The following is a 25,671-nucleotide window of genomic DNA, read 5'->3' as shown; positions in this document are numbered from 1 at the left end:
CCCTGTCTCAAAGAAACAAACAACTCCTTCAAACCAAGATGACCGATTATGAGTTAAATCCTGTCATTTTCTGTTCAGATGAAACTCAGAAATACTGTGTATATTTTTGGATAAAGGAAGCTGCTCTGGATAAGGGGCTGTCCATAAGCTATGGGTAATCAGGAAATTTTGATTTAAATTGCTTCATAATGTGTGGATTTTATGTCTTTTGAAATCTGGTCTTAAAATTCATGGTGATCTTCCTACCTCAGTCTTCTTAGTGCTGGGGTTACAACATGTGTTACCACCTCTGACTAGATTCATTTTTAAAATCAGAAAATATAGCATTTTATAATTAAAAAAAAAAACTAGTTGAGAATTTAAAGGAGCCTGATGTAGTGATGCATGCACATAGCCCCAGCTAGTTAGGAGGCTGAGGCAGGAGGGTTAGTTCAGTCCATGAGACTGAGCTCAGCCTAGGGAACAGGGCAAAGCCTCCTGTCTCACAAACAAAATAAAAACAAAACTCAAAAGAAATAAAAACCTGTTCAGATAGATAAAAGTCTTTCAGACAGAGAAGACTTAGCATCAGGCCAGTCTCTGTCTATGCTGTCTGGTTTTACAGACAGGACCTTGCTGACAGTCCAAGCCAGCTCCTGAATGCTGGGATCGCCTGGCCTGGCTTGGCTTCTTAAGAGACTCTTCTGGAATCGCTTTAATTCCTGTTTTCCAGGTTAGTTTTTCTCTTCAACTTTATTCTACTACCGACACCAGAGCAGTCCCTCGGATGTGTTTTCGGTAGGTTGCTACCGGCTGTATTACGGAATCTGTCATCTGTGCCAGCAGTGTCTGGTGCCGTAATCCCCTGAACACACTGGGTGCCTGTGGTAGGTGTGGAAGGGCAGAGCAGGAGGGTGCGCACCCCTCCATGGAGCCGGCCTCGCTGCTGGGGAGAGCGTCTTTCACTCCCACCCCAGTGTGGAGTCACCCTCCGTGTGATCAACTTCCTGCATCCTTAGTCCAAAGGATCAACTTATTTTCCTTCATTAGGAAGGTTGAGCTTACTGGTGTTTGTCTTTCTTCTTGTGATCTACCTCTTATAAGCTGTATATGTTTTTTTTGTTTGTTTTTATGGTGCTGTAGAATCAAACCCAGAGCCAGGCAGGCAATCTACCATTGAGCTAGATTCCCTAGCTCTGAAAATTTTAGATATCTTAGTACCTTTACATAGCAAGAATTCAAGCCCTTTGTTATAATTTTTTGTTCTTGTTATTTGAGGCATGGTTTTGCTATGAATCTCAGGCTGGCCTCAAACTCAGTGACCTTCCTGCCTCAGCCTCCCAAGTGTTGGGATTATAAGTATATGCCACTGTGTCCAACTAATTATATCTCCAAGTTCTAATTTAAGGCATTTCTTATATTAAGAATTTTGATATCACAATATTAATATCTCTATTTCATCTGCATGATGCTGTTAGCTTGGAAGTATCACAGAGCCAGGTATGGTGGTACACACCTGTAATCCCAGTACTTGGGAGGCTGAGGCAGGAGGGTCACTGTGAGTTTGAGGCCAGCCTGAGCTACATAGTGAAACCCTGTCTTAAAGCACAACCAAACAAAATAAAGACATCATTAAGGCATCCATGAAGTGACAAGTAGTGAGCAAGGATGAAGGCGAAGGAGCACCTGACCAGCCATAAGTACAACCCGCCCCCAGGTGGTCACCTTCAGGGCAGGCAGGCCGAAGCCATCGGTGAGGCGATGCGCTTCCTCTTCCGAGATCTGCTCTTCACTGAGCCCCAGGCCCAGCTCCTTAAAAGGCACGACACAGATGTAGTTGGTGACATTGTCACTCTCGGAGCTCAGGGGGTAGGTTAAATCGGGTTAAGGCAATCAACACGCCTGGTCAGCATGCTGCCCTCGCCTTGGCTAGTCATACACGCTTGCCTTGAGCTCAAACTGTTACTGGAGATTTATATCAATTTTTAAGCAGAATTAAGCTTAGACTAATACATTAACACAGTACTCAATACTCTTTTTTGATTTTGTTTTTTTGGTACCGGGATCAAACTCATGACCCAGTGCTTGCAAGGCAGGTGCTTACGCCACTGAGCTAAACCCCACTCATATTCTTGTGAATACAATTTTTTGTCTCAACAGTTCAAAGTCAGCACTTCAAGAAAGCCACAATATCAATGATTTTTTCTTCTTTTGGAAATAGGGTCTTGCAGTGTAGCCTAGGCTGACCTGAAACTCTCAGTGATCCTCTAGGTTCAGCCTCTCAAATGCTAGAGTCATGGGCACATGTCACCATTTCCAGCTGCACTGAGTAATTCCTGACCTCCACCTTCTGAGGCGGCAGCGTGTATTTACTGCGCCACAGCCAGACCCTCCCTCTGCTCCACCTGCGTCCTCTCTCAGTCGCTCTCCAGTCCTGCGCCAGGAACCCTATCACCGTTTGCTTAACAGCTGCACATTTCCCACTGTTCACAGACATCCTGCTATTTGTGTGTACTTTTATCTTCCTCCTCCCAGGAATGCACACCCTTAACTTCTATCCACCTTCGAGGGTGGAGGGTCTGCTCCTGCCGGCCCCTCGTGTCTCTGGTCCCACAAGCCCAAGGGCAGTGTCCTGCTGCACTGCAGTGCGGCCTGAGCATAAGGACCTGTACTGGAGTGCTGGCTTCTCTACGGAGCAAGCTAAAAGGTCTTTAACACTCTTTTTTAATGTTCAAATGTGAACTTTAATCATAAAAACTGTTTTCTGTAAATATATTAACTTCTGAACAAAACTTGGTTCAGATATATACAGCTACGGTACACATAGATATTAACTGTGTCACAGAACTCAGATCGAGCAACGTTTAGTCTCAGGATAAATCTCAGCTTTTTCAGACCTCTAAATGACGTCTGCACTGAACGCAGGACCACACCCCCATCAGCGGCAGTGTCCAGGGCCAAATTTGGGAAGCATCTTTCTGATTTCATTGCAACAGGTAAAACCTTGACACAAATGTAGATTCAGTTTCTCTTATTGCTGCAATTCTTAGGCTGGGGTATTACTCAAAATAACGTGTTTATAATTAAGGTGGCAGGAAAACTATATTGACCCTAACTCGGAAGAATTAGGGAAACGGGTTTCCCACGGTCACCATGATTTTGAATGAAGGCCTTTAACACTCGTTCTGGACGTTTCCATCGTCTTTTCAGTGCCTGGAATACCAGATCCATTGCAGGGAAATCTTCAGGGAGTGGGGGGATGGATGGGCGACTCTTGGTGCAGATCAAAGTGTTTTCTTTCCATTTTCTGGAGGTAGGATGGCACAGTTACACACACAGATATTCAGTGTTTTAAGTCATGAGTCACAGTCAATGCTTTACCTATTATTTGTGTGACGCTATACCTGGCAGATAACCTCTACTTGTTTTCCCATAAAGTGAAGACGAGACAATCTACCTAGGACATGTTTTTGTGTAGGACGGCACCGTGCCACACACAGTCTCCTGGCAACCAACACCGAGGCGATCAGCACCACAGCTCCCAGCGTGCTCGGGGTGCGGGGCGGTCTTTCTGCCTCCATTTGCCATACTGTAGTGAGTGCGTCTCTGAATCTTTACTGAAACACAGATCACGTGAACCTCGTGGTTGGCTCTTTGGCTGGTTGAAGCAATGCCCTAACTTAGTAAATTCAAGTATAGACTCCCTGTCTCGAGGTCTTTGCTTCCTGAGTGCCAGACACAGTGATCACATTGCATCCATGAACTCCTGTGACCCTAACAGCACCACAGCAAAGAAGACTATGTTATTATTACCATTTTAAAGATTAAAAGAGCAAGTGCAGAGAGGTTAAGAAACTTGCTCAAGGTCATCCAGGCAGTGACAAGAGTCAAAATGTGAACTTAAAAGTTTACATTTTGGAAAGGGGAGGATTTCCTACTGTCCTCTTATTATCAGGTCATGACACAAATTTGCCAAATTCATCTTTTCTTTTAAATGTCAGACCCAGCCAGGTACGGTAGTGCATGCCTATAATCCCAGTACTTGGGAGGCCAAGGCAAGACGATCGCCTTGAGCTTGAGCTCAAGGCCAGCCTAGACTACATTGTGAGACCTTCTCTCCAAAAAAATCAAATCAAATCAAATCTCTGAAGTCCCTTTCTCCTTTGGTTCAAAGATTAAAGTTGTGCTCTTCTGGAATATTCCTCAGAACAGAGAAGGAAGGGACTTCATAATCTTTCCCCATTAAAAATGAGCCAGAAGCAGAGAGTTTCTCTTCCTGTCCTTGTCACCCCTCTGGAATACATTTCCCGCTTTACAAAGGAAATCAGCTTTACACAGGCAATTTTGTTCTTCAGCTCACTTCTATAGGATGCCATTCTGACTTGGTTAGTCCTGCTTTTTATCACGCAGACAGAAAAGGATATTTTTTCAGCATGTGCAGGGTGGCCAGCCTCGCTGCGTGGAAGTTGGCACTCACAGTCCTGTAGACAGCTTTTCGCAGGCCAACGAGCTGCTGACTGGAATGCTGGCCGGCTTTAGTAAATGAGCAAGCAGCACTGACCCTGTCAAGCAAACTTGAAAAGTAAAATGTGATACAACTGTACAGGTGTCCTGCAGTTGCTGTTTCCTAAATCCACAGTTCTACTCCACTTACAACAGAAGTTTCTTTCTCCTAATTCTCATTAGAAAGGGATATTAAGTATCCCGACTCAGGTGCCATATATAAAATAGCCACTTCCCTCATACATACACCACCAGAGAAAGAGCAAGTGAGAACTCAGACTCTCAAAGGGGAAACACTTCCTCTGGTACATAGAAACAGTGAGTTTTAGTTGAGATACAACAAAGATGTAGAAATATTTATATAGGAATTTGCTTTTATTTGTTCCATAAAGGTACTCAGCCTGCTAAAGTGCACTGAAGTAGAGGTACTTTACAATCAGTTTTCAAAATTTATACTCAGCGGATCTATGAGGGGCATCATTATCAACACACTGGTCTTCTTAACATACATTTCTATGGGTCCCTCAATTACAAACTTGGCCACTGTACAGAACAAGCCAGTGCGGTATAAAATACAGTCTGTACGTTCATGAAAGTAGGGCAAAGTTACTTACCCACCTGCCGCCACTGGCGCTTACCTACTTACAATGAAGTAGGGGATGCAGAAAGAGAACAGGCCCAGTGGCCAACAGGGGAATGCAAGCAGAAAGGCAGAGGGAGGGTTACAGTGCGGCAGGAGAGCCACTCTCAGAGCTGTCCAGAGGAGCATGCTTCAGGGCACTTTAAGATTAACTGCAAGTACCATTCGCAACAGGTCATGCAGTGTGTTTTTTTTTTGTAACTGAAAGTATACAGGATTAAACATTACAGTTACTGGGTGATATTTTCTTCATCTAACCAGTAACTTCCAGTAGCAAAACAACATTAGTATTTTAAATTAATTACACTGTAATTACACTCAAACTAGAAAGAAAGACCTAACTCAAAACTTAACATCAAGCCAAACTAAAATCAGTGGATAGTAACTGGCAGGCATTATTTTTAAATTAAGGGGACGTACACAAGGGCAAAATCAGCATTCACGACTTCAGTGTATGCCACTGTTATGTTCTAGCAAGTCAGTTTTACAAACAAAAAATATTTCTAAAACTTTTGATTCAAATTTTATTATTCCTCATTGTTCCAATCCATGGTCCAATGAGATGGAGACAAATGAAGCAAGATTTCCTCCAGTATTTCTTCTGCCTCTGCCATCTGAATGGGTAGAAAAGCATAATCTGGAGGTAAATTGTGTCTGACTGGCCCATTTTACCTTTTCATGCCAATCCTAGAGGCGTGGGGGAAAGCTGGAAGGTTACGAAAGGCATAGGCTCCTCATGTGGGCCTAAGTATCTATCAGGTGGGTACACAGCCACTCACTTTAAGCAGTGAGGCCGTGCAAGAAAATGGTGGGGAGTTTAAGAATGAAAGGGAGATAGTGCTTAGTTTACATCTCATTTTTAACTTTTAAATTCAACAATTTAAAGTTTGCTATCCTCTACCAAGAAGGGGTCTTAACCTAACAGAGACATTAACAACAGATTCTGAGGATGTCTGGTCACTTTGGGTTGAGCAGAAAGAGGCATAAAACCCCCTGTGCAGAGATCATTTAAATAGAACTGTCATGCAGAACACAACCAGGTTGACTCTTCCATTCCGTGTCCCAGTTTCCCAAAGGCAGCCTTTTATCCAGGTTGTTTATGAGCTTTCTAGAGCACAGCAGAGTGAAGGATGCAAAGCCTGGCAGAGGGTTTTCTCTCCCGCTTCTCAAAATTTTCTAGATACTACCAATTAAAGGCAATGAGACTTCTTCACCATAGAGGTATTTCCTCCCACTTATAGACTGCCATAGTTAGATGGTTACTGAAGTTAGCCATCTACAGGCTACAGTCCAGCTGCCATTTGTGAGCGTTAGCTGTGCACTGGAAGCAGGCTTCTGAAGCACAAGGAGTGGATGTGGGTATTTACTCTACCATTTACCACTGTAGACTCTAGCTGTGGCCAACAGTGACTAGAATTGTAGAAAGAACATAGCTAGTGCTCAGTAAGTGATTTTTCCCATAAAAGAAAACTGGGAAGCAGCTATAGAGCCTGGAGCCCACTTAAAGCTGCACTGCTGAACAGTTTCCTAAGGGAACAGAAAATAACACTATCTGCATAATATTCTGAAAGTACCAGTACCATGGTACCTGCTAACCTATAGTTTTATTATCATTACTATTTATTTGTTTATTTTTGAGACAGGGTTTCCCTATGCAGTTCAGGTTGGCCTTGAAGTCACCATGTAGACCAGGCTGGCCCCCGACTTGCAGTGATCCTCTGGTCTCAGCCCCCAAGTGTTGTGATTACAGGTGTGTGTCACCACGCACAGCTTCAAGGAGTATTAACTATTACTGAGAAGTCCAAAGGTGTATTCATGCCAGACACATCTCACTTATATTAGACAAAGGGCATTTGGTGGGGGTAAAGGGAAAGACACTGCCGGGGCTCCCCATGTACACTGGGCTCAGGACTAGATGCTTTCCGTATAACTGCATGCAGTCCCATGGTTATAGATGCAGACTCTCAGGAACCTTAAGACACTTGGTTTCTCAGAGCAGATAAGCAAAATGGGACTCTGTATGAAATCTAGCATGGACTGTCATTCCCTTCAATGAACAGTGCATAGACCACAATGAGTTATAAAGAGTAACCCGCTTTTTTCCTATAAACACAACACAAAAATGAAAACAGGCAAGAAATAGTCTCCTTAAACTATACAGTAGAAAAGAATCATTTAAGAATAAAATGAAAGGGCTGGGGATTTAGCTCAGTGGCCTAAGTGCCTGCCTGGCAAGTGCAAGGTTGTGAGTTAATCCCCAGTACAAAAAAAAAAAAAAAAACAATGAAAATTGAACTCACAGTGTAAAGCCTCTGGAAATGACCTCAGTTTCTTGGATGAGACGTAAGGCTTTTCTCACAAGGTTAGTAAAAGCGCGGCTGTTTGCTGCCATGTCTTCCAAACGGACGCCATATTTTTTTAGGGTCACTTGTAGTCTGGCTGTCCTCCATAATCTTACAGCTCGAGTGACCAGATACACAGACAGGCTCACTCCCCACACCAGCCAGGAAGACACAATCCACCAGGTGGGAAGCATAACAAGCAAACTAATGAAGGCAAATAGTATTGAAACATCCCTAGAGAACCAAGAAAATGGTCTTGATCAGACAAGAAATATGAGATACTTTAATCCTAACAGCAATTGTAAACTGAGGTCTACAAAATCGATAAGACATTAGATCCACTGTGAAGATGGGTCTTTAAAAAAAAAAAAAGACTCATCTTGGTAAGTTTCCAGGCTGGCCTTAAACCTGTGATTCTCCTGCCTTGGCCTCCTAAGTGCCACCATTCCTGGAAAATTCTTCTACTGTTTAAGGACAAAATCCTGAGTTCCTCATAAGCATGCTTGGGCAACCGCAGAACTGGAAGACACTGAGCTCAGATCTCTGCTACCACAGAAGGAGCTGTCAGTGCGCCAGGAACGTGACGGCTACTGGCTGTACTCGCTTCTGCGCTGGAGCAGCCACACAGCGCCTCGGGTACCCTGGACTTGCTCTGCCCTCTTGGGCAAGCTTAGCAAACTCTAACAGAATCGAGCAACAGAGAGAGCTTTTCTACGAGCTCTTTTCACAATCCACTTTTTCTTTTTTGTAAAAAAAATTATGGCCCAGGACTTCTGCATTAGACCCAAATGCTTCAAGTGGTTAAAAGTTTCAGGCTACTTTTTATTTCATTTGTTGTTTTTTTTTTTTGAGATAGTGTCTCACTATGTCACCCAAGCTGGCCCCTAACTCCTATCTCAATCTCACAAATGCATTTCAGGTTACTTTAAACCATCAAATTATGTTCCCTTCCTCTCTTCTCAGTCAAAATAGCGACAGCTGATTGTTTATCTCCATATCTCACCCCATCCTTAGAGAGTCTCTGTGGTGTGGCTGGTAGAATTTGTTGTTTATAAAGAAATATCAACAATGGGTTGCAAAGATGTATGGATAAGAGATTCCTTTCTGCATATTTACCCCTTTCTGGTAGGCTGCTAAGCACAGAACTAATTTTACTGCATTAGAAACACATAATAATCAAACTGGATTTTTTCTCCTAGCTTCACCATATTTACTTTAGACAAGCAGTTTCCTGCCACTGATGTAGCCTTACATCCATCATGATGCTAACTGTATGAATGTTTATGATGCCCGTACAATGGGGAGCACGGGCACGGATTTCCTCCAGGAATACCCTGTATGTAAGCAGTTGAAGAGTAGAGGCTTTCAGGAAGTACCAAATATTAGGGGTTGCCAGGGAGCAGAGCGTTGGAAGATGTCCATGTTCCTGCCGGTGAGCTTGCTCTGCAGACAGGATACTGGGATCAAGTAGCTCGATTAGCTCCACATCCTCTTGTAACAGAACTTCCTGTTGCAGGATAGTATGCAGTGAGTCGAGTCGAAATCCAGTATCCTTGCCATTAAAATACCGGAAGAGAGGTATTAATACACACACAAAATTTTATTAAATGCTACACTTCAAGTTTCTAATATATAAGGCAATTTAGAGGTGTGTGTTTTCAGTCCAGACTCTAAGAAGAAATACCAGTCTAATCTGTCTTTAATATGATAAATGGAGTTTTATTTTCACTACAAAGGTGAAACAATAAAGATTGTGCTGGACATTATTAAGTTACCAGGTGTGAAATACAAAGTTTTAATGATGAGATATTAAGTCACTACAGGTTAATAAGCCTGTTACTTAAACCTACTTAATTAAATTGGTATATACTGTGGGAAATGTAATCCACATATAAAACACAATGAAAGCACGCTGACCCTGAATCAATGTAACCCAAGTTGAAGAAGAATTACTATTATTTTTGCTTGGTTTTGTTTTTTGAGACAGGGTCTTGTTATGCATTTCTGGGTGGCCCCCCGGCTGGCCTCCTACTGATGGTGATACTCCACACCCTCCTGAGTGCTGCGATCACAGGTGCGTGCCACCAACCCAGTGCCAAATCTAGGATTAGATCAGCAGGATCAAATCCTTCTACAGATGGACACTGAGATACTTAAAAATATGTCATTAAAGTAGATAATAGAAAACCACATAGTAGTTTACAAAATGTCTTCACATATTCCAGCTCATTTATTCCTCCCTTTCTTCCTTTACCTATCAAATAACACCTTCTGTAAGTCAGGGACTAGGCTTGACACTGAAGACACAAAAAATGAATAAGACATACAAGTCTCTTCTAAGGCACGTGAGCATGTGTGTATGGGTGCTGTGTGCATGTGTGTGGGGATCAAATCCAGGGCACCCTGTATGTTAAGACAAGCACTCTGCACTGGGGCACACCCCCAGCCTCAAAGCTTTTAGTCTTAAACATTTTGCAGTTTAATGGACAGAATGGAAAAGTGAATGGTTCCCACATAATGTGCAGAGGAGTGTGATGACTACGCCAACGATGCTAGGAACAAAGCGCAGAATGACCAAATCTCAAATCAGGGAAAATCAAGGAAGTACGCTAGAGCTAGTCTTAAAGGATGAATGAGAACTGGCCAGGTGGGAGAGCAGAAGAGTAGGGCAGACAGGAAGGAAGCTGCTCTCATCTGGGGGCGGGACCCTCTGATGCCACTATTAGAATAGCCACGTTAGAGAGGCGCAGGGAGGAAGCAGTGCTGGAGCAGGCAGGTTAATCTCACAGCAGCTATGGTGTGCAGTAATCCTCTCTCCATTTTACACAGCGAAAAGCCCAGCCCAACAAGGCAAGTAACTTTCCAGACTCCTGATTTCAAATCCTGTATCTCTGGTAGATTTTAAAATTTATTTTGACATATTAGTGGGTACATGTTAATTAATACCACATATGTCAACCTTACATACAATTTAATTGGGTTAGACATACCTCCTTATCATTTAGTAATTTGAAATGTACACTGTACATGTATTATTACTGCTGTTTGTGGTCACGCCCTTAGTAGCACAGCACAACTTCTTACTTCTATCTGTGATTTAGTACCCATGGATCAACCTTCCTATATTTTAGTAAAGAGTGTTCCAAACCAACAATTTACAATAATCCAGCCATACAAATGAGGCTGACAGGGATCAAGATGCTTTGAAGAACTAAAGCTATCTTATCTTACTGATTAGGTAGCCTCTACAAAGTAAAACCTTTAACTGTTTTCTGATGATGATAGCTGTTTAAGTCAATTCAGATTAAACTAATGAATGAGTTTCTTCAGGATAAGTAATAACATTAATTAATTAATTAATTAATTAACTTACTTACTTAGAGATGAGATTTTGCCATGTAGTCCTGGCTGGCCTGGAATTTACTATGTAGCACAGGCTAGCCTTGAACTCATTATCCTCCTGCCTCAGCTTCTCTAGCCATTACCTGTTTTATATTACTCTTTAACTATAAATATAAAACTTTAAATATAAAACTTTAAATATAAAAATTAAATACAGAAACTATGGAAATTGGAATTCAATATGACAATCAAATGTCCAGGAAAAGTCACTGCCAAATTAAGAAACATGTCACAACAGTCTTATCTTTTTTTGTTTGTTTGTTATTAATAGCTTTATTTGAACTGAGAAGACCAGGTTTGTGGGAAACTATCAAGCAGCCCTCTGTGGAGAGAGAAAGCCTCTTGTCTTGATTTTCCCCTAACCTCTTCTGCAGTCCTATTCACTGAGATATGCAGAGATGGCCAAGTTAATACAGATGCTCCCTTACTTGGCTAAAAGATTGTGACTGAGTCTGGCAGCATGTGAGTGAGAATCATCAGTCTCCCTGTCCCATGGCTGGAATGGCTCTACAGCAGCAGAGTGTGAGATTCCAGAGCTAAGACAAGGGATAACATTTCAGCTGTTTCTGACTTAAGAAGAATTATACCTTCCTGCACCTGGTAAAGGTGCCACCCCTGTATACATCAAGCCGTCCACTGCACTGCTACCTGGAGGTCTTCATGCCTGGTACAAAATTGCTGTTTCTCATTACAGCCAATGCTTGCAAAACTGCTGTTTCTCATTACAGCCAGTGCTTACAAGGTTTCTTTCTCCTCACATACTGCCACAACTCCCGCCCACCTTCCCGAGTCATACCAATAAAAGCCACGAACCTTTCAATATCCTAAGGCTATTTCATATGAGACAGGCATGTGTAGTGTGGCTGGGCCGTAGACACCTGCAGTTAAGGCTATTTCATGAAGCTGATAGGAGGAGCAAATGAAATACAGGTGTGAAAGAATGCTACAGGCTAAACAGTGCTTAGTTATAAAGGAATCACTCTTGTTTTAATCTTTAAGCATTATTAAAAAGAATAATAGTAAGATATTCATGAATCTAGGAGCAATTGCCAATATTCTTGTAAAACGAAAGAAGGCCTACTTCAACATGTGTATAGTGAAATTCTAAATATGTCACAATCAAGATGTAACAAGTCAAGCAGTCTCATGCCAGAAGCCAACTGGGCAGTTCCTTGTTTGGTTTCTGATAAACGATTTCTTTGGTTCTATGTTCCTGCCATTCTCCATGATCCTGGCACCAAGGGGATCTGGAAGAGGCTGGCACTTTGCAGTAAGACCTGATGGGACATGTGTGGCCAGGGACGATGGACTGGACTCCACGTAAACCACAGGAAGGTGTTCACAGAGCTCTGCACCTCCGTGGTCTTGTGTCACTGCAGATGAGATGACAACCCCTGCACAAAGCTGCCACTCTAGGAGACGACAAGACACACTGAGCTTCTCAATACACTTTCTACACAGATCCACCCTGAACAGAGAACTCGGTAACATGGATCACTAAAACATAAATTCAGTCAAAAAACAGTAATATGCAAGCTATAGGGCAAGAACATGTGCTTTGGGCGAGGAGACCTGGGTTCAAGTTCTGCCGCTAGCACCTTCTACCAGACGTTGTTGGATACTTTACCAAACTAGTTATTAACTTGAACTGGATTGCCTGAACCTTGGTCTCTTCACTGGTAAACTACATTAAATCTTATAATGTGGTCTGATGTAAGACATGAAAGTGCTTTGTAAACAACCTTTTTATGAATGTTAAATCACAAGAAGAGTGAGGCCAGCAGAGGATCCTGAAATCCATTTACTGGTAACTTGATTATTACTTCTGGGAGCCACAAGAATTTTAATATTTTTGTTCATTTGTTTTTTAACACATGGTTTCTTTATATAGTTCTGACTCTGAACTTCACTACATAGCCCAGGCTGGCCTCAAACTTGCTGTGATCCTCCCAAATGCTGGCAGAACAGGAGAGTGCCACCATGTGCTGCCCTCAAGAGCTTAACACCTTAAAAAAGTTCACTATACCAGCTTAGGCTGTAAGAAAATCGAAACACACCCCCTTTGCGGTAATAGGTTAAATGGCAGTCACATTACAGCAGAGACAGGGGTGGGGGGAATCACAAAGCTCTCAATGTTGACTTTCTTTCTTTCTTTTTGAGACAGGGTTTGCTGCAGTTCAGGCTGGCCTGAACTCATTTTGTAGCCCAGACTGGCTTCAAATTCTCAGAGACTTTATTGCCTCAGCCTCTTGATTCCTGGGATTACAGGTGTGCGAAACCACGTCCCACGCAAAGTTGACTATTTCAAGTCTCTGGGAAGCTCTGTAATTTACCAGACTCTCAAGACTGAACTGAGCCTACTAATAGATACATTCCCTTCCTCCCCGAGAGAAACACCTGTTATGGAAAAAGTAATTGCAATAAATTAGTTTGAATAACAACTAGAACAGTCTGTTCTACATGGCAAATAGCCTTCCATAAAGCTATGAAGAATATCAATAAGCCCAAATTACAAGGTCCCCAGTTATTTGTAATAAAAATTAATCATTGCCCAAGTTGGTAGCAAAACAAGTTCTAATTCATCAATTATCTTACTAATAAAAAGAACCTCTGAAAAATGACAAAGATGTGAATACTCACCAATTTACGAAGCAAGTCATTATTCTTAACACACTGAGAAAAAGAAATCCAACTTTTGATGGTTTCAGCCACTTTTAACAAGATGCCCTGCTGAAGAGAGACAAATGATATTGTACAGGATTGTTGAACATACCAGGAAGCAGAGAAACTTCAAGTAATTGACTTCTAAGTAGTCAGAATTTTTATCAGAAAAAGGGAGGAAACAATTACCCAGGCTATACATTTTGCCAGCCTATTTCAGCCTCCTCATTAGTTTCTAAGTTTAGTTATACAACAAACTCACCAGGGATTTTAGATAGAAACGTGCTTCTGGACCCACAAACTACAGGGTCTGATTCAGTAGGTTTGGAATGAAGCCTGGAAATCAGGCTTTAAAAAATTGTGAGAAGACACCCTGCTGCAGCCCGTTTATCTTGGGAACATTATTCGCTATCTGAGTTAAGATAGTAATGGCATTTGTTTCGGAACAGTACTTTGGGAATAGAGAAAATCTATGTTGCTTGTTTGTTCAGGGGAGTGGCTGAATAAGTGAAGAAGTCCTGTTGTGACCCTGCTGAATCTGAGCTTTCGGGGCATGTACAGGTGAAAATGTCTAATGAGTCCCTGGAACTCAGCAAGACTGCAGTAAGCAGCCAAGAAGTAGATGAAATTGATCAGGGTGGAAAGAAGCGGCCTGACACTAAAAATGCAAAGAACATTTAGAAATCATCCCTGAAGTGGTGCAGGCCTGTAATCTCAGCACTCAAGAGGCTGCTACAGGAGGACTGTCATGAGTGTGTGGCCAGTTGAAACTCCATAGTGAGACACTGTTTCAAAAACAAAAACAAAATAAAAAAACTAAACTGAAATCAAATGAACAGAAGAATCATTGCAGGAAAAAAATCCAGAAAAGATAGAGAATGAGTATTTGTGGTAGGAATGCCAGGACAGATTACTTAATAAGAACATAATAATCACATGAGAAAATAAAGTTAAAAGAGAGAAAGCAAGTATAACACTAATGACTGCTTCTTCAAGATCACATACAAAAATTGCTTTCCAAAGAAAATAACTGCTATTTCACTCTTTGAACAGAATTTTGTGGGCAATTCTAAAAATTTTCCCTGAGAATGACCGAGTAATTTAATAACAAAATTCATTTTAGAGACATGGAGTTCACAGTTAAAATGTTGTTGCCTTTAGACAAGTGCAGTATGAAGAATAAAGGCACTTTTTTGACATGATGATTTTTTTTTTTTGAGACAGGGTCACGCTATGCAGTTTAGGCTTGAGCGAACTTTGTAGCCCAGGCTGGTCTTGAACTCACAACGATCCTCCTGCCTCAGCCTCCCAAGTTCTGGGGTTACAGGCACATGCCACCACACCTGACTACTGTGGTGATTTTTGAAAACATCATCTGCTTAGGCTTTTTACTGTTCCTTGATTTTTGAGGGGATGAAATTTTAAGCTCTCATTTCTTTATAAACTAAACAACATTTCTATATATAAAGTACTTGTCAGAAATGAAAAAGATTAGTCTACAAATGGCATATCAGATATGGCTTTAGGTTTTGCTTTCAAACTCTTTCCCAAAAATATTTATCTTTTTATTTTAATTTTAATTTTTTTCAAGAGAAGGTTTTGAGGCAGTGTCTTACTATGTAGTTCAGACTGGGCTTGAACTCATTATGTAGCCCAGGGTGGCCTCGAACTCTTGGCGATCCTCCTGCCTCAGCCTCCTGAGTGCTGGGAATATAGGCGAGCACTACCACACCCACCTCAGAACATCCATTCCTGAAAAGGAGAATGGGAAGAATAACTACAGATGATTAGAAAAATGGTTCTAGTGGCTGAACATCTGTAATCCCAGTTATTATGCTTGGGAAGCTGAGGCAGAGAGACTGCAAATTTAAAGCCAGTGTGAGTAACTTAGTGAGACTCTGGGTCAAAATGTGAGAAAGGGTGGAGTGGGCCAGGGATACAGCCAGTGACAGAGCGCCTGCCTGGCAAGTGCAAGGTCCCGAGTTTGATCCCAATACAAAAAAAAAAAAGAAGGCTGGGCACAGTGCTTGACTAGCATTGCCTGGGTGTGAGTGCTAAGCCCCTGACTCTGGTCTTCTAGGTATCAGTCAAAACACCGCTAAATGATAAAAAGGACATGCACGCTTGCTCACCTTTGATAGGACTCTTGGAGGAGGTGTTTGTTGTCCCTCTGTCATGCATTTTTCTGTTTTTGGAGACAAAGAAGAACATATTTCAAAGTCTGTGTGTCCCAAATCTTGTAAGTACTGATAAAGTGGAGAATTCTGAAAGAAACATGTAAAATAAAGCAAAGTTAAAGATCATTATTGCCTTCAAAGTTCTGGAACCAAAGTTGAGTATCATGAATAGCATGTCTAAATTCCGTAAAGCTTCTTTTATGAGGATTCAGTGATCTGTTACAATGCAAAGCTACCTAATACCAATAAATCCATATTCAACAGAGCCCCCCCCCCGCCAAAAAAAGGAAAAATGCTAAATAAAACACACAGAAGTTTTGAGTGTTGGCAAACAAAAATGAATTTAGGAATACAAATAGATTTAGTAAGGAATTTCTTTGCCCACATTTTTGTAATCTTAAAAGTGGAGGCTTCCTTATAGCCAGTGCTGCTAGGCGTGGTGTTGCAGACTTATCATCCCAGTCCTTGGGAGGCTGAGGCAGAAGGATCTCTGTAAGTTGAAGGCCAGCCTGAACTGCATAGAGAATCCCTGTCTCAAAAAGATAATACAAACAAACAAAAAACCAGACTAGCCAGTGTCGGCTATAGGCATTTCCTAAGAAGACCTGCAGTGAAAAAGTTATTACCTGAAGCTAAGAAAAATGAAACAATGGTCATACTATATTAGTTACAATTTTATAATACCATCCAATTCATTAATTCACTTAGCACAAATATGTGTTATCTGTCACATTGTTGGCAGTGCAAATAAACTTGAAACTTTTCAAGGGAGTTACCTTAGATTAACTACAAGTCACATATGGAATATGGCCAGTAAGACAGTATTGCTAATGAAAGTAAATAGTGTTAAGTGAAATAAATCAGACACACTAGCTTAAATATCGCATCATTTCTCTTAAATGAGAAATCCAGAGTATAAATAAATTAAAGAGCAAAGTAAAAGAAGATAAGAGTAATCAGGGAAATGGGTCTTTAGCAAAAGGGGAAATTGGGGGCTGGGGATTTAGCTCAGCGGCGTAAGCACCTGCCTTGCAAGTGCAGGGTAGTGAGTTCGATCCCTGGTACCAGTAAAAAAAAAAAAAAAAAATTGCCAGACACGGTGGCTCACACCTGTAATCCCAGCACTTGGGGGGGCGGAGGCAGGAGGATCATTGTGAGTTCGAGACCAGCCTAGGCTACAAAATGAGCTCAAGACCAGCCTGAACTGCACGGCGAGACCCTGTCTCAAAAAGACAAAAAAAAAAAAAAAGGGAGATTGATGAAATGGAGGGGTGTAAAAACAAATTAGGGGTCTGGGGATATGGCTCAGTGGCACAGTTCCTGCCTGGCAAGCACGAGGTTGTGAGTTTGATGCCTGGTACCAGAAAAAAAAAAAAATGAAATACGGTGTGTTATACATGTACCACCTCCTCACAAGGAACATAATCATTACATACTGTGACTATGTACTAATAAAAAAGAATACAGCACACATCCAATATGCAAATTCTAAATTCAAATCCCAATTCCACCTCTTTTTAGCTAAGTGACCATGGCATTTTACAATCCTTGTTTCGGCTGTCTCATGTCAAAATGGGAATAACAGTAACCCTTAGCTCAAAGCAAACTAATGTAAAGATTAGAACAGCATCTGCGGAAAGATCAATTTTGCGTCTGTTGACGAACTTTCCCAGTCTCCCGAGAGCACTGCACATTAGACGTTAGAGATGTCACCACGGCAGGAGCCGCCCAGCTGTCGGCCCACACTGACCCACAGAGTGGCGGACTCTCCACAGGCTTACTCGGACACAGAGATGGGTCGCCCTGAGATGTGGGGTGCCATATGGGAAAGTGTGGGTCCCCCTCACTCCGGCAGTGGAACCCAAACGCAGGGCCTTCAGCTGCATACCACCCTGGCCTTTTTAACTCCGAACTTCTGGGGCTGACCCCTTATGGTCTCCATCTAGACGTCCCCTACAAGCCTCAAGGGCTCTTTTAGGTGGGGCTGGTGGATGCCTCACCCGGTTTATCTCTGAGGACAGGCGGCCAAGGGCTCCTAGACGAAACTGAGTGGCTAGAAGAGGTCTGCAGAAACTGACAGAGACTCGGCCTTCGATATAATTCCTCGGCACTAAGTCCATTGACAGGTGCCAGAAGAATGAAGCAAAGAATCTTAAAAGGAGCAAAGGTGGCACTCCAATCCTAGAAAATCTCCACCTCGTCCCAGAAAAGACACAGACATTCTCCTCTTTCTTAGCCTAGCCCTGGAGCATCCCCTCATCCCTCTTGGATCCATAGCCTCCCAGCCCGAGGGGCAGAGGAGCTGATTTTCCAGATTATCTCCCCCTTGTTTCCATTCTACGCCAAGAATAAAAGTCTCCTTCTGTGTTCAGTCTGCTTTTGGTCTTGTTAGTGATTCAATTCTGAGATGGAAAAAGGACCCAGTTTAGGATAAAACATTGGTAACCAACTGACTAATAAACCTAACTCCAAAGACAACATGCTGAAATATTACACTAAACATAAGGAACAGTCCCTCACTGTCTAACAAAGAAGACATCAAAGAAGCTTACGTAAGAGTTCACCACAGAGGAAGCAAGCAAACAACAATAACAGGAATGCACGGCATGCTACAGAAACAGGAGAGGCAGCTAAATTAGAGCCACATTTTCAGGGTGTGTGTTCTTAAATTAGGAAGAGCGCACCAGAGCGGGAGTTTGCTGGATGGACAAGAATCTGCGAGCCTTCAATGTTGGAGGGAAGGAATATAGGTCAAATGATTTCCTCTTAAGCTATATTTAAACTCCCGCCTAAGGAGAATACCTTTAAATTATAAGGAGGAATATGCTTATCGCTCTCAGACTGAAAACTTCTGCTGACACCAATGCCTGGTCCTCCGTCACCTGTGACACACATTACTGCTGCCCTGGATGTGCAGCTGTTCGGTGGCCCCCACCCTGTGCTGCCCAGGGGCAGGAGAACACCAACACCACTCCGATTGTTGCACTGACATCTGGGAAAGTTTATATACTTTTTTTAAAAAGACTTGTTTTAAGGCAGTAGGACACTTTCTCCATGTGCACTTCCAAGGGGAAGAATAATAAATAAGACGGATCAAAGTGGAGTCATTCTGTATCAAGGCCAGCAAACCTGCTCTGTGAAGGGGCAGAGAGTGAATGCTTTGGCGTGGCGGGTCATCTGGCTGAGGTCCTGACAATCGCACCACATCTGCTGCCCTGGTGTGAATGCAGAGACCTGAAGAAACCCACCAGCGTGTTTATGTGCCAACAAGACTTTCTTACACACAGTGAAATCTGAAGCAAATATAAAGTACCATTATGCTTCCATTTCCCCAGCACTTCGCAGAGTAGAAGGCTGGGGATGCGGCTCAGTGATGAAGTCTCTGTCAGTACTGGAAGCCTGGGTCTGACCCACAGCACTCTCAAACAAAATCAAATTAAGGAAGCAAGAGCCTTCTCTGCTCACCAGCCATCACAAAGGCAGGGGTCCTGGAGGGGACAGAAGGGAACATCTAGCCCCAGAGCTTCCTAATTGAAGACTCAGGGAAAGCAGGGTGTGATGGGCACACGTGTAATCCCAGCACTCCGGAGGCTGAGGCAGGAGGAGGCCAGCCTGGGCTACACAGTGAGACCCTTCTCAAGAAAGCCAAGCTGCAGTGGGACCAAGAGGCACACTCCTGCTCTCTGAGAGGAGGCTGGGTGGAGGCAGAATGCTTCCACCTTTCCTTTTCTTGTGCGGTTCTGGGGATTGAACCCTAGCCCTTTCTCATTTTTAAAAAAAATTTTATTTAAAGAAAGACTAAGCAAAACAGAAAATAGGTAGAAATAATACATACGTTCACAGAAAGAAATAAACAGTAAGAAATCACAAGTTGATGTTTACATATTGTCGTTTTACAAATAGTTGCTCAAGGTACAAGAGTGGAATATGTAAAGTGTGAATTCAAACAGCGAGACTGCCAACAGTTCTGTTCAACTGTCCAACAAAAACTTAGTAACGTGGTTGTCAATCCTATACACTTAAACATACATGCAGTTATCCATAGCTTCATTTATGTTGATTAAACAAACTAACGCAGGTTAAAATCATTCTGAACAAAGAATAATAGTATTGCTGGATTTTACATCATGACACTCCGTGATCAGCACTGGGTACTGTAGTGCCTTTTTAAAAAAATTTAATTTAAAGAAAGACTAAACAAAACAGAAAATGGGTAGAAATAATACATAATTTCAAAGAAAAAATAAACAGTAAGAAATCACTAGTTGATGATTACAGACTGTCTTCTTACAAATAGTTAATCAAGATACTAAAGTGGAGCTTATAAAGTGGGGATTCAAACAGTGAGATTGCAACCAGTTCTGTTCAACTATCCAACAAAAACTTAGAATACGGTTATCAATCCTATACACTTAAACATACATGCAGTTATTCATATCTTCAATTATGTTGACATTGAATAAACCCAAGCAGGCTAATATCACTCTGAACAAAGAATAATATACAACTTTGTATATAGTATAGAACTTCAAAAACCGGCAGTTATCAAACCAGAATGTATATTGTAGAGTCTTATTATTTTCAGTGTAGTTGCCTATACTCTCAGACTTGATACTATCAATCATATCAGTTTTAAATAAAATCTGCTCCGCCTCATTTCTGTCATGCTCTTGTTTGCCATCAGTTGTTTGCTTATCTTCATTCTGTTTCCTGCTCCATTCATTGAGGCCTCTCTCCCACTGTTCCCGGAATCCTAGTACTTTTCTCTCTCTCTAGAATGCCCTGCAGTATTCTCTGTAGACTTGGATTGGTGGTTGTGAATTTCCCAAGTTCCGCTTTGTCTTGGAAGCATCTTGTTTCTCCATTAATTTCTAGAGACAGTTTAGCAGGGTATATCAATCTGGGATGGAGGTTATTTTCTTTCAGGGCTTGGAATATTTCGCTCCAGGCTCTTCTTGACTTGATGGTTTGTGTCGAGAAGTCTGCAATTATTCTGATGGGCATTCCTCTATAGGTTGTTCCTTGTCTCTAACAGCTTTTAATATTTTGTTCTTATATTGAATTTCTGGTTATTATATGCCTGCCTGGGTGTAGCTCTGTTTTGGTTGAAGGTGGCTGGAGTTCTGTATACCTCATATATCAGAATATCATTTCCTTTTCCTATGTTTGGAAGTTTTCCTTAATTATCTCTCTCTCTCTCTTTTTTTTTTTTTTTTTTTTTGTCTTTTTCCTTTTTATTGGTACCAGGAATCGAACTCACGACCGCCTGCTTCCAAGGCAGGCGCTTATGCCGCTGAGCTAACTCCCCAGCCCCTTCCTTAATTATTTCTGTGAAAAACCTTGTAGTTCTTTTGTTTGTACCCCAGCTTCTTCATTCACATTCTTTATTCTCAAGTTATAGATCCTTTTGTCATCTTCTAGCCTTTGTATTGTTACTTCTTGTTTCCTTGTTATTTTTAAAAAGTTTTCCCTTTCATATTCCCACCTTGCAAAATTGTCCTCCAGTTTCAATAATCTATCCTTAGTTTCTTTCAAGCTGATTTTGCCATAGAGTTTTTAATTTCCTGGTAATCTCTTTGAATCTGCTTCATGTATTCTATATTTTTTTAATATTCTTCACCAAATGGTTCTCTCTTGTGTTTCAGTTTCTCCCTTCTTCTGTGTCTGTTTGAAGGATGCTTAGTATCTTTTTAACTAATTTTCTTATATCTTGCTTTATTTGGCTAAATATTTCACTTCTGAACTCATCTATAGGGTCCCGAATGTATCTCTTTATGTCCACTGGTGCTGTGTCTGATATTGTATGTTTGCTGTTCTCGTTCTCCTCTGTATTTACCTGTCATGGGTCAGTGTTCTCAGGGTTGGGGCCTGGGGACCTTTTGTTTTGCTTCCTCTTCCCATTTATTTGCTTCTTCCAGGAGGCCCCAGTTTCTTTCTTTGTTGGTTACAATTCTTCTGAAGCACGCTGGCCAGATGACCCTTCACACTGCAGTGTGCTAGTGAGTCGCAGACAGGGGCAGCATATGCTGGCCCCTCCCCTCCAGATCAGTCAAGTGCTGTGGCCTGCTCTGCATTGCTTTGCCTCACCTCCCCTCGGGATGGCGGTAGCTGGAGCACAGAGACGGCAGCAGTGGCAGACTTTGCAGTGCCTCCCCTCCGGGCCTGCAGCCACAAGGTCAGGGGTGGGGTCAGCTGGTGGGCGCCCAGTCACTCCCGGCCGGTGGTGAGAGGTCTCCACTGTAGGGACTTGATTTTGGATAACCTACTGGGTTTCAGCCAGGTCATGTGACCCGGGCCTAGCTGACTCCACCAACCCTGTTCAGGAAGGGAGCAACTGACTGAAGTCGCTGCTGCCTTTTGTACTTGCCAGTACTGCCTGGTCCCAGAATGTCATCTGCCGGAGCCCCCCTATTTATGGTATGGCTCCACTCCCGTCACTCACTACAGGTCGATGTAGGCACCCTGCCAACTCAGCTCTCCCTTTGGCTCGCCACCCCTGAATTCAATGTCAAAGCAGTGGGATCTTGGACAGCTCAGCAAGTTGCGGAGGGACCTTGGCAAGCTGCGGCGGGACCTTGGATGGTCAGCAAGTCGCCTTAATTTCTTCTTGGGATGAGAGAATTCATCTCCCTCTGCTTGGGGCTCCCCACTCTGTATTAAGTTGAATTCTAAGTTGACTATCTCAGGGAGCCTCTGTAGCCAGTTGTTATCTATCCACCATCTTGCTCCTCCCTCTGCCCTTTCTCATTTTGCAAAAGCGACTCACTGAGTTGTTAAATGGCCCAGGCTGGGGTCAATCTTATGCCATAGGCTCCCAGAGAGCTGGGGTTACAGGTTCACACTAAACTTTACTTATTTATTTATTTACTTATTTTCCAGACAGTTTTTCTATATATTTCAGGCTAGCCTTGAAATTGCAGCGATTCTCCTGCCTCAGCCTCCCAAGTGCGGGGGCTATAGATACATGATATCAGAAATTTAAAATGCAAAGAAGGATTTATTATTTTACTTAAAAATATCAATAAACAGGGGGCTGGGGATTTAGCTCAGCAGCATAAAATGCCTGCCTTGCAAGCAGACAGTCGTGAGTTTGATCCCTGGTACCGGTAAAAACGAAAAAGACAAAAAAAAAAAAATCAATAAACAAAAAAATAGCAATAAACTCATTACAATGTTAATGTAAAAACATTTTAAATTGCTGGGTGTAGTGGCTCACCCTTGTAATCTCAGCACTTGGGAGGCTGAGGCGGGAGGATTGTTGTGAGTTTGAGACCAGCCTGGGCTACAAAGTGAGCTCAAGGTCAGCCTGAACTGCATAGTGAGACCCTGTCTCAAAAAGAAAAAGAAAAAAAAAAAAGATTTTAAATTTTGATATTTTGTTTTGTTGTTTTGAGATAAGGTCTTGCTATGTAGTCGAGGCTGGCCTTGAACTCACGACAATCCTTATGCCTCAGCCTCCCAAGAGATGGGATTACAAATGTGCACCACTACACCTGGCAATAACATTTTTAATGAAGAACACTTTCCAAATGAAAAATAGTGTTGTGAAGCCATGTGTTTGTAACCTCAGCATTCAGAAGGCTGAGGCAGGAGGATCACCACAAATCGAGGCCAGCTTGGACTCCATACTGAGTTCAAGGGCAGCCCTGTCTGATAAAAGAAAAATTTAAAAAAAACAACAGAGAGATAGAGAGACAGACAGACAGACAGACAAAAGCTTACTGAGAGAAGTAGACTGTCTTAAATTTTTGCAAGTCTCCTTGCTGTCTGGCTCAATATAAGATACAGTAGCTGTAATTTTCCATCTTATATGGATCTTAAATCCCAAAAACTCACATGCTGAAGGGCTGGTCGTTACTTCCCAGTGTTCCTGGGAGCTAGCGGAAGCTTGGGAGGCTGGGGCGATGGTTGGAAGTCAGGTGAAGGGGGCATGCCCTAGTGGGGGTGGGAGGGGGGTGAGGGGGTGGTGCTGAGCCCAAATAAACCTCTCATAAATTGGCGCATTCTTCACAGTGGCAGGCAGCAGACTCGCGGCTTCTTCACTCAGATGTACTTTGTTTTGTTTTGCAATTTATTGAATGAAACTTAAAAATAAAATCAAGTTTTAAACAGATATGCTCTTGGAAATTGGGCGCATTTTAACAGCCTTTCCAGCTACTTACAGAATCAATGAAGAACAGCTTTATCAAAATTTGCTAAGTGATAGTTTCAAAAAGGTTAATTTTACCTTTTTTTTCCTCTCCAGAGTTTTGTGCATGCAATGCATACGTTTTCCCAGTGAGGTACCTTCTCAGTCCTAGAAAAGCTTCCTTTTACATAGACTAGGAAGTCTTACTGATGAGTGTTTTATACTTTACACGTGTACCAGAGAACCAGCATAAAAACTGTAACTGTTGTCTTTAGGAATAAAACTGACCACTCAGTATAATTTTTCTTCCTTTCACAGAAGCTGTCTTTGTAGTGCAACTCTCCTAATTATATTTAGAGTTTTGGGGCCATTTGGTTTAAAAATCAGTGAATACACAGAAATACCTGGTTTTCATCAGTGAGCAGCATTATGGTTGACGGTGGCTTTAGAGGAACGGTCAGTGGTCATAGGTAAGGCAGGGCTGACGAGGCTACTGTTCAAACTTTTCCTTGGTTCAAGCAAGACAGAATCACAAATGGTTTAGCTAAGTTGTCTTTTGAAGAGAAACCATTAGCACAGGCCACACAATGTGATTCTGAAGTATCCACGAATATTCCTGCTGCCAAAAGAAACAGGAAACCCCAGACACAGCCAGCAGGAGCGCCTCCTCTGGACGCCGAGTGGTCAGGGTCTCTGCGAATTCCAGCTGCCTCGCAGCCCCGAGCGGATCCGTGAGAGGAAAAGGAGCCAAGAGCCTTGGTGGTGCCCCTGTGATTCAGGGGCCAAAACACTTTTTTGCTGGAAAAACAAAGAGACAAGAAACCCCCACGATTTTACTGAGCCAACACTTCAAGATAACATCTCAGTGAAGTTTTACACTAAGAGCATTTTGTCCTGGCCCCGTAAAGACCTGAGACCCCACACTGAAGGGCAGGATCTATGCATTCACGACCCCACACTAAGGGCAGGATCTATTCATTCACTGAACGCAGCACTGGTGTTACGCACAAGCTGTGGTACATTTTGCACATGTCAGAAATCATTACCATTGCTCTCATTTTAAAATATACTTCAGAAACGGAGGTGATGGATGAGATGTCTTTGTCACGAGCTTTGGAAACACAACGGAACAATTTGGTAGCTTTTAGGTCTAGGGCCAGTGAGGAACAGGCTGAAGGGGACACAATCAGGCAGTTCGTTCAACAGTGAATCTAAACTGGCCACCACCTGCCAGGGTCCACCTGGGCACTGGGTAAACTGAAACAAAGAAGAAGGAGTCCTGGCCAACGAGATTCCTCCTGGGCCACTTGATTTACCAGGCCTTCATCATTACCAAGGGCCACGCTGAGAGGTACAGAACATGCCAGTTTCCTCAAGGACAAAGTAAAAATGTTGGCGCTCCTAAGCCAGAGCCAAAGGGAAACTCAACACCCCCTGGGGAAGCACAATGAAAGACTGGCACGCCAGGGGAAGGAGCTCTATGCACCTCACAGCACCCTTTGCGCCCTCAGCTGCAGGGCAGTCAGGTCCCAGGGAAAGCCCTGTGCACTCTGCTCTCACTGTGACAGATGGCGCATTCTATCGTGTCATGCTTCTGGGAAGGTAAAGTATTCTGTACCAATTTTATGTGAGAGTTCTAAACTGTTTTCTTCCCAGATGATTTAGAAGTTAATAAGAAATGGTTAGCCAGGCACGCTGGCGAACACTTGTAATCCCAGCACTCGGGAGGCTGAGGCAGGAGGATTGTTGTGAATTCAAGACCAATAGCGAGACCCTGTCTAAAAAAAAAAAAGAAATGGTGCCAGGTTAAAAAATAAATTATGCTGCCAGGTGTGGTTT

At 42.5% G+C, this 25,671-nt stretch overlaps 1 protein-coding gene across 9 annotated transcripts in view; it reads right to left on the bottom strand.

Moving 5' to 3' along the window:
• Window positions 1-25,671, bottom strand: part of Vezt (vezatin, adherens junctions transmembrane protein) — a 62,915-nt gene that overhangs the window by 15,561 nt on the left and 21,683 nt on the right. For 4 of the 9 annotated variants that reach the window (XR_002792806.2, XM_005006343.4, XM_063255318.1 and 1 more), the window contains 6 exons: window positions 15,660-15,791; window positions 13,507-13,596; window positions 8,841-9,016; window positions 7,423-7,698; window positions 4,404-4,553; window positions 1,705-1,852 (listed from right to left, as the gene is read on the bottom strand). Coding sequence is in view for 7 of the 9 variants with exons in the window: in XM_005006343.4 (XP_005006400.1) it covers window positions 1,705-1,852; window positions 4,404-4,553; window positions 7,423-7,698; window positions 8,841-9,016; window positions 13,507-13,596; window positions 15,660-15,791 (972 nt within the window). In the remaining 2 variants the exon portion in view is untranslated. Of the gene's footprint in view, window positions 1-1,704; window positions 1,853-4,403; window positions 4,554-7,422; window positions 7,699-8,840; window positions 9,017-13,506; window positions 13,597-15,651; window positions 15,792-24,236; window positions 24,631-25,671 lie in introns of those variants that run through there. The other 5 variants (XR_010049439.1, XM_003475885.5, XM_063255317.1 and 2 more) reach the window with 4 other exon arrangements.

The sequence above is a fragment of the Cavia porcellus genome, unplaced genomic scaffold (genome assembly GCF_034190915.1).
Source record: "Cavia porcellus strain 051 isolate PalLab524CR breed Dunkin Hartley unplaced genomic scaffold, mCavPor4.1 scaffold_8, whole genome shotgun sequence".
NCBI lineage: Eukaryota > Metazoa > Chordata > Mammalia > Rodentia > Caviidae > Cavia > Cavia porcellus.
This window is presented reverse-complemented; position numbering and strand designations above follow the sequence as displayed.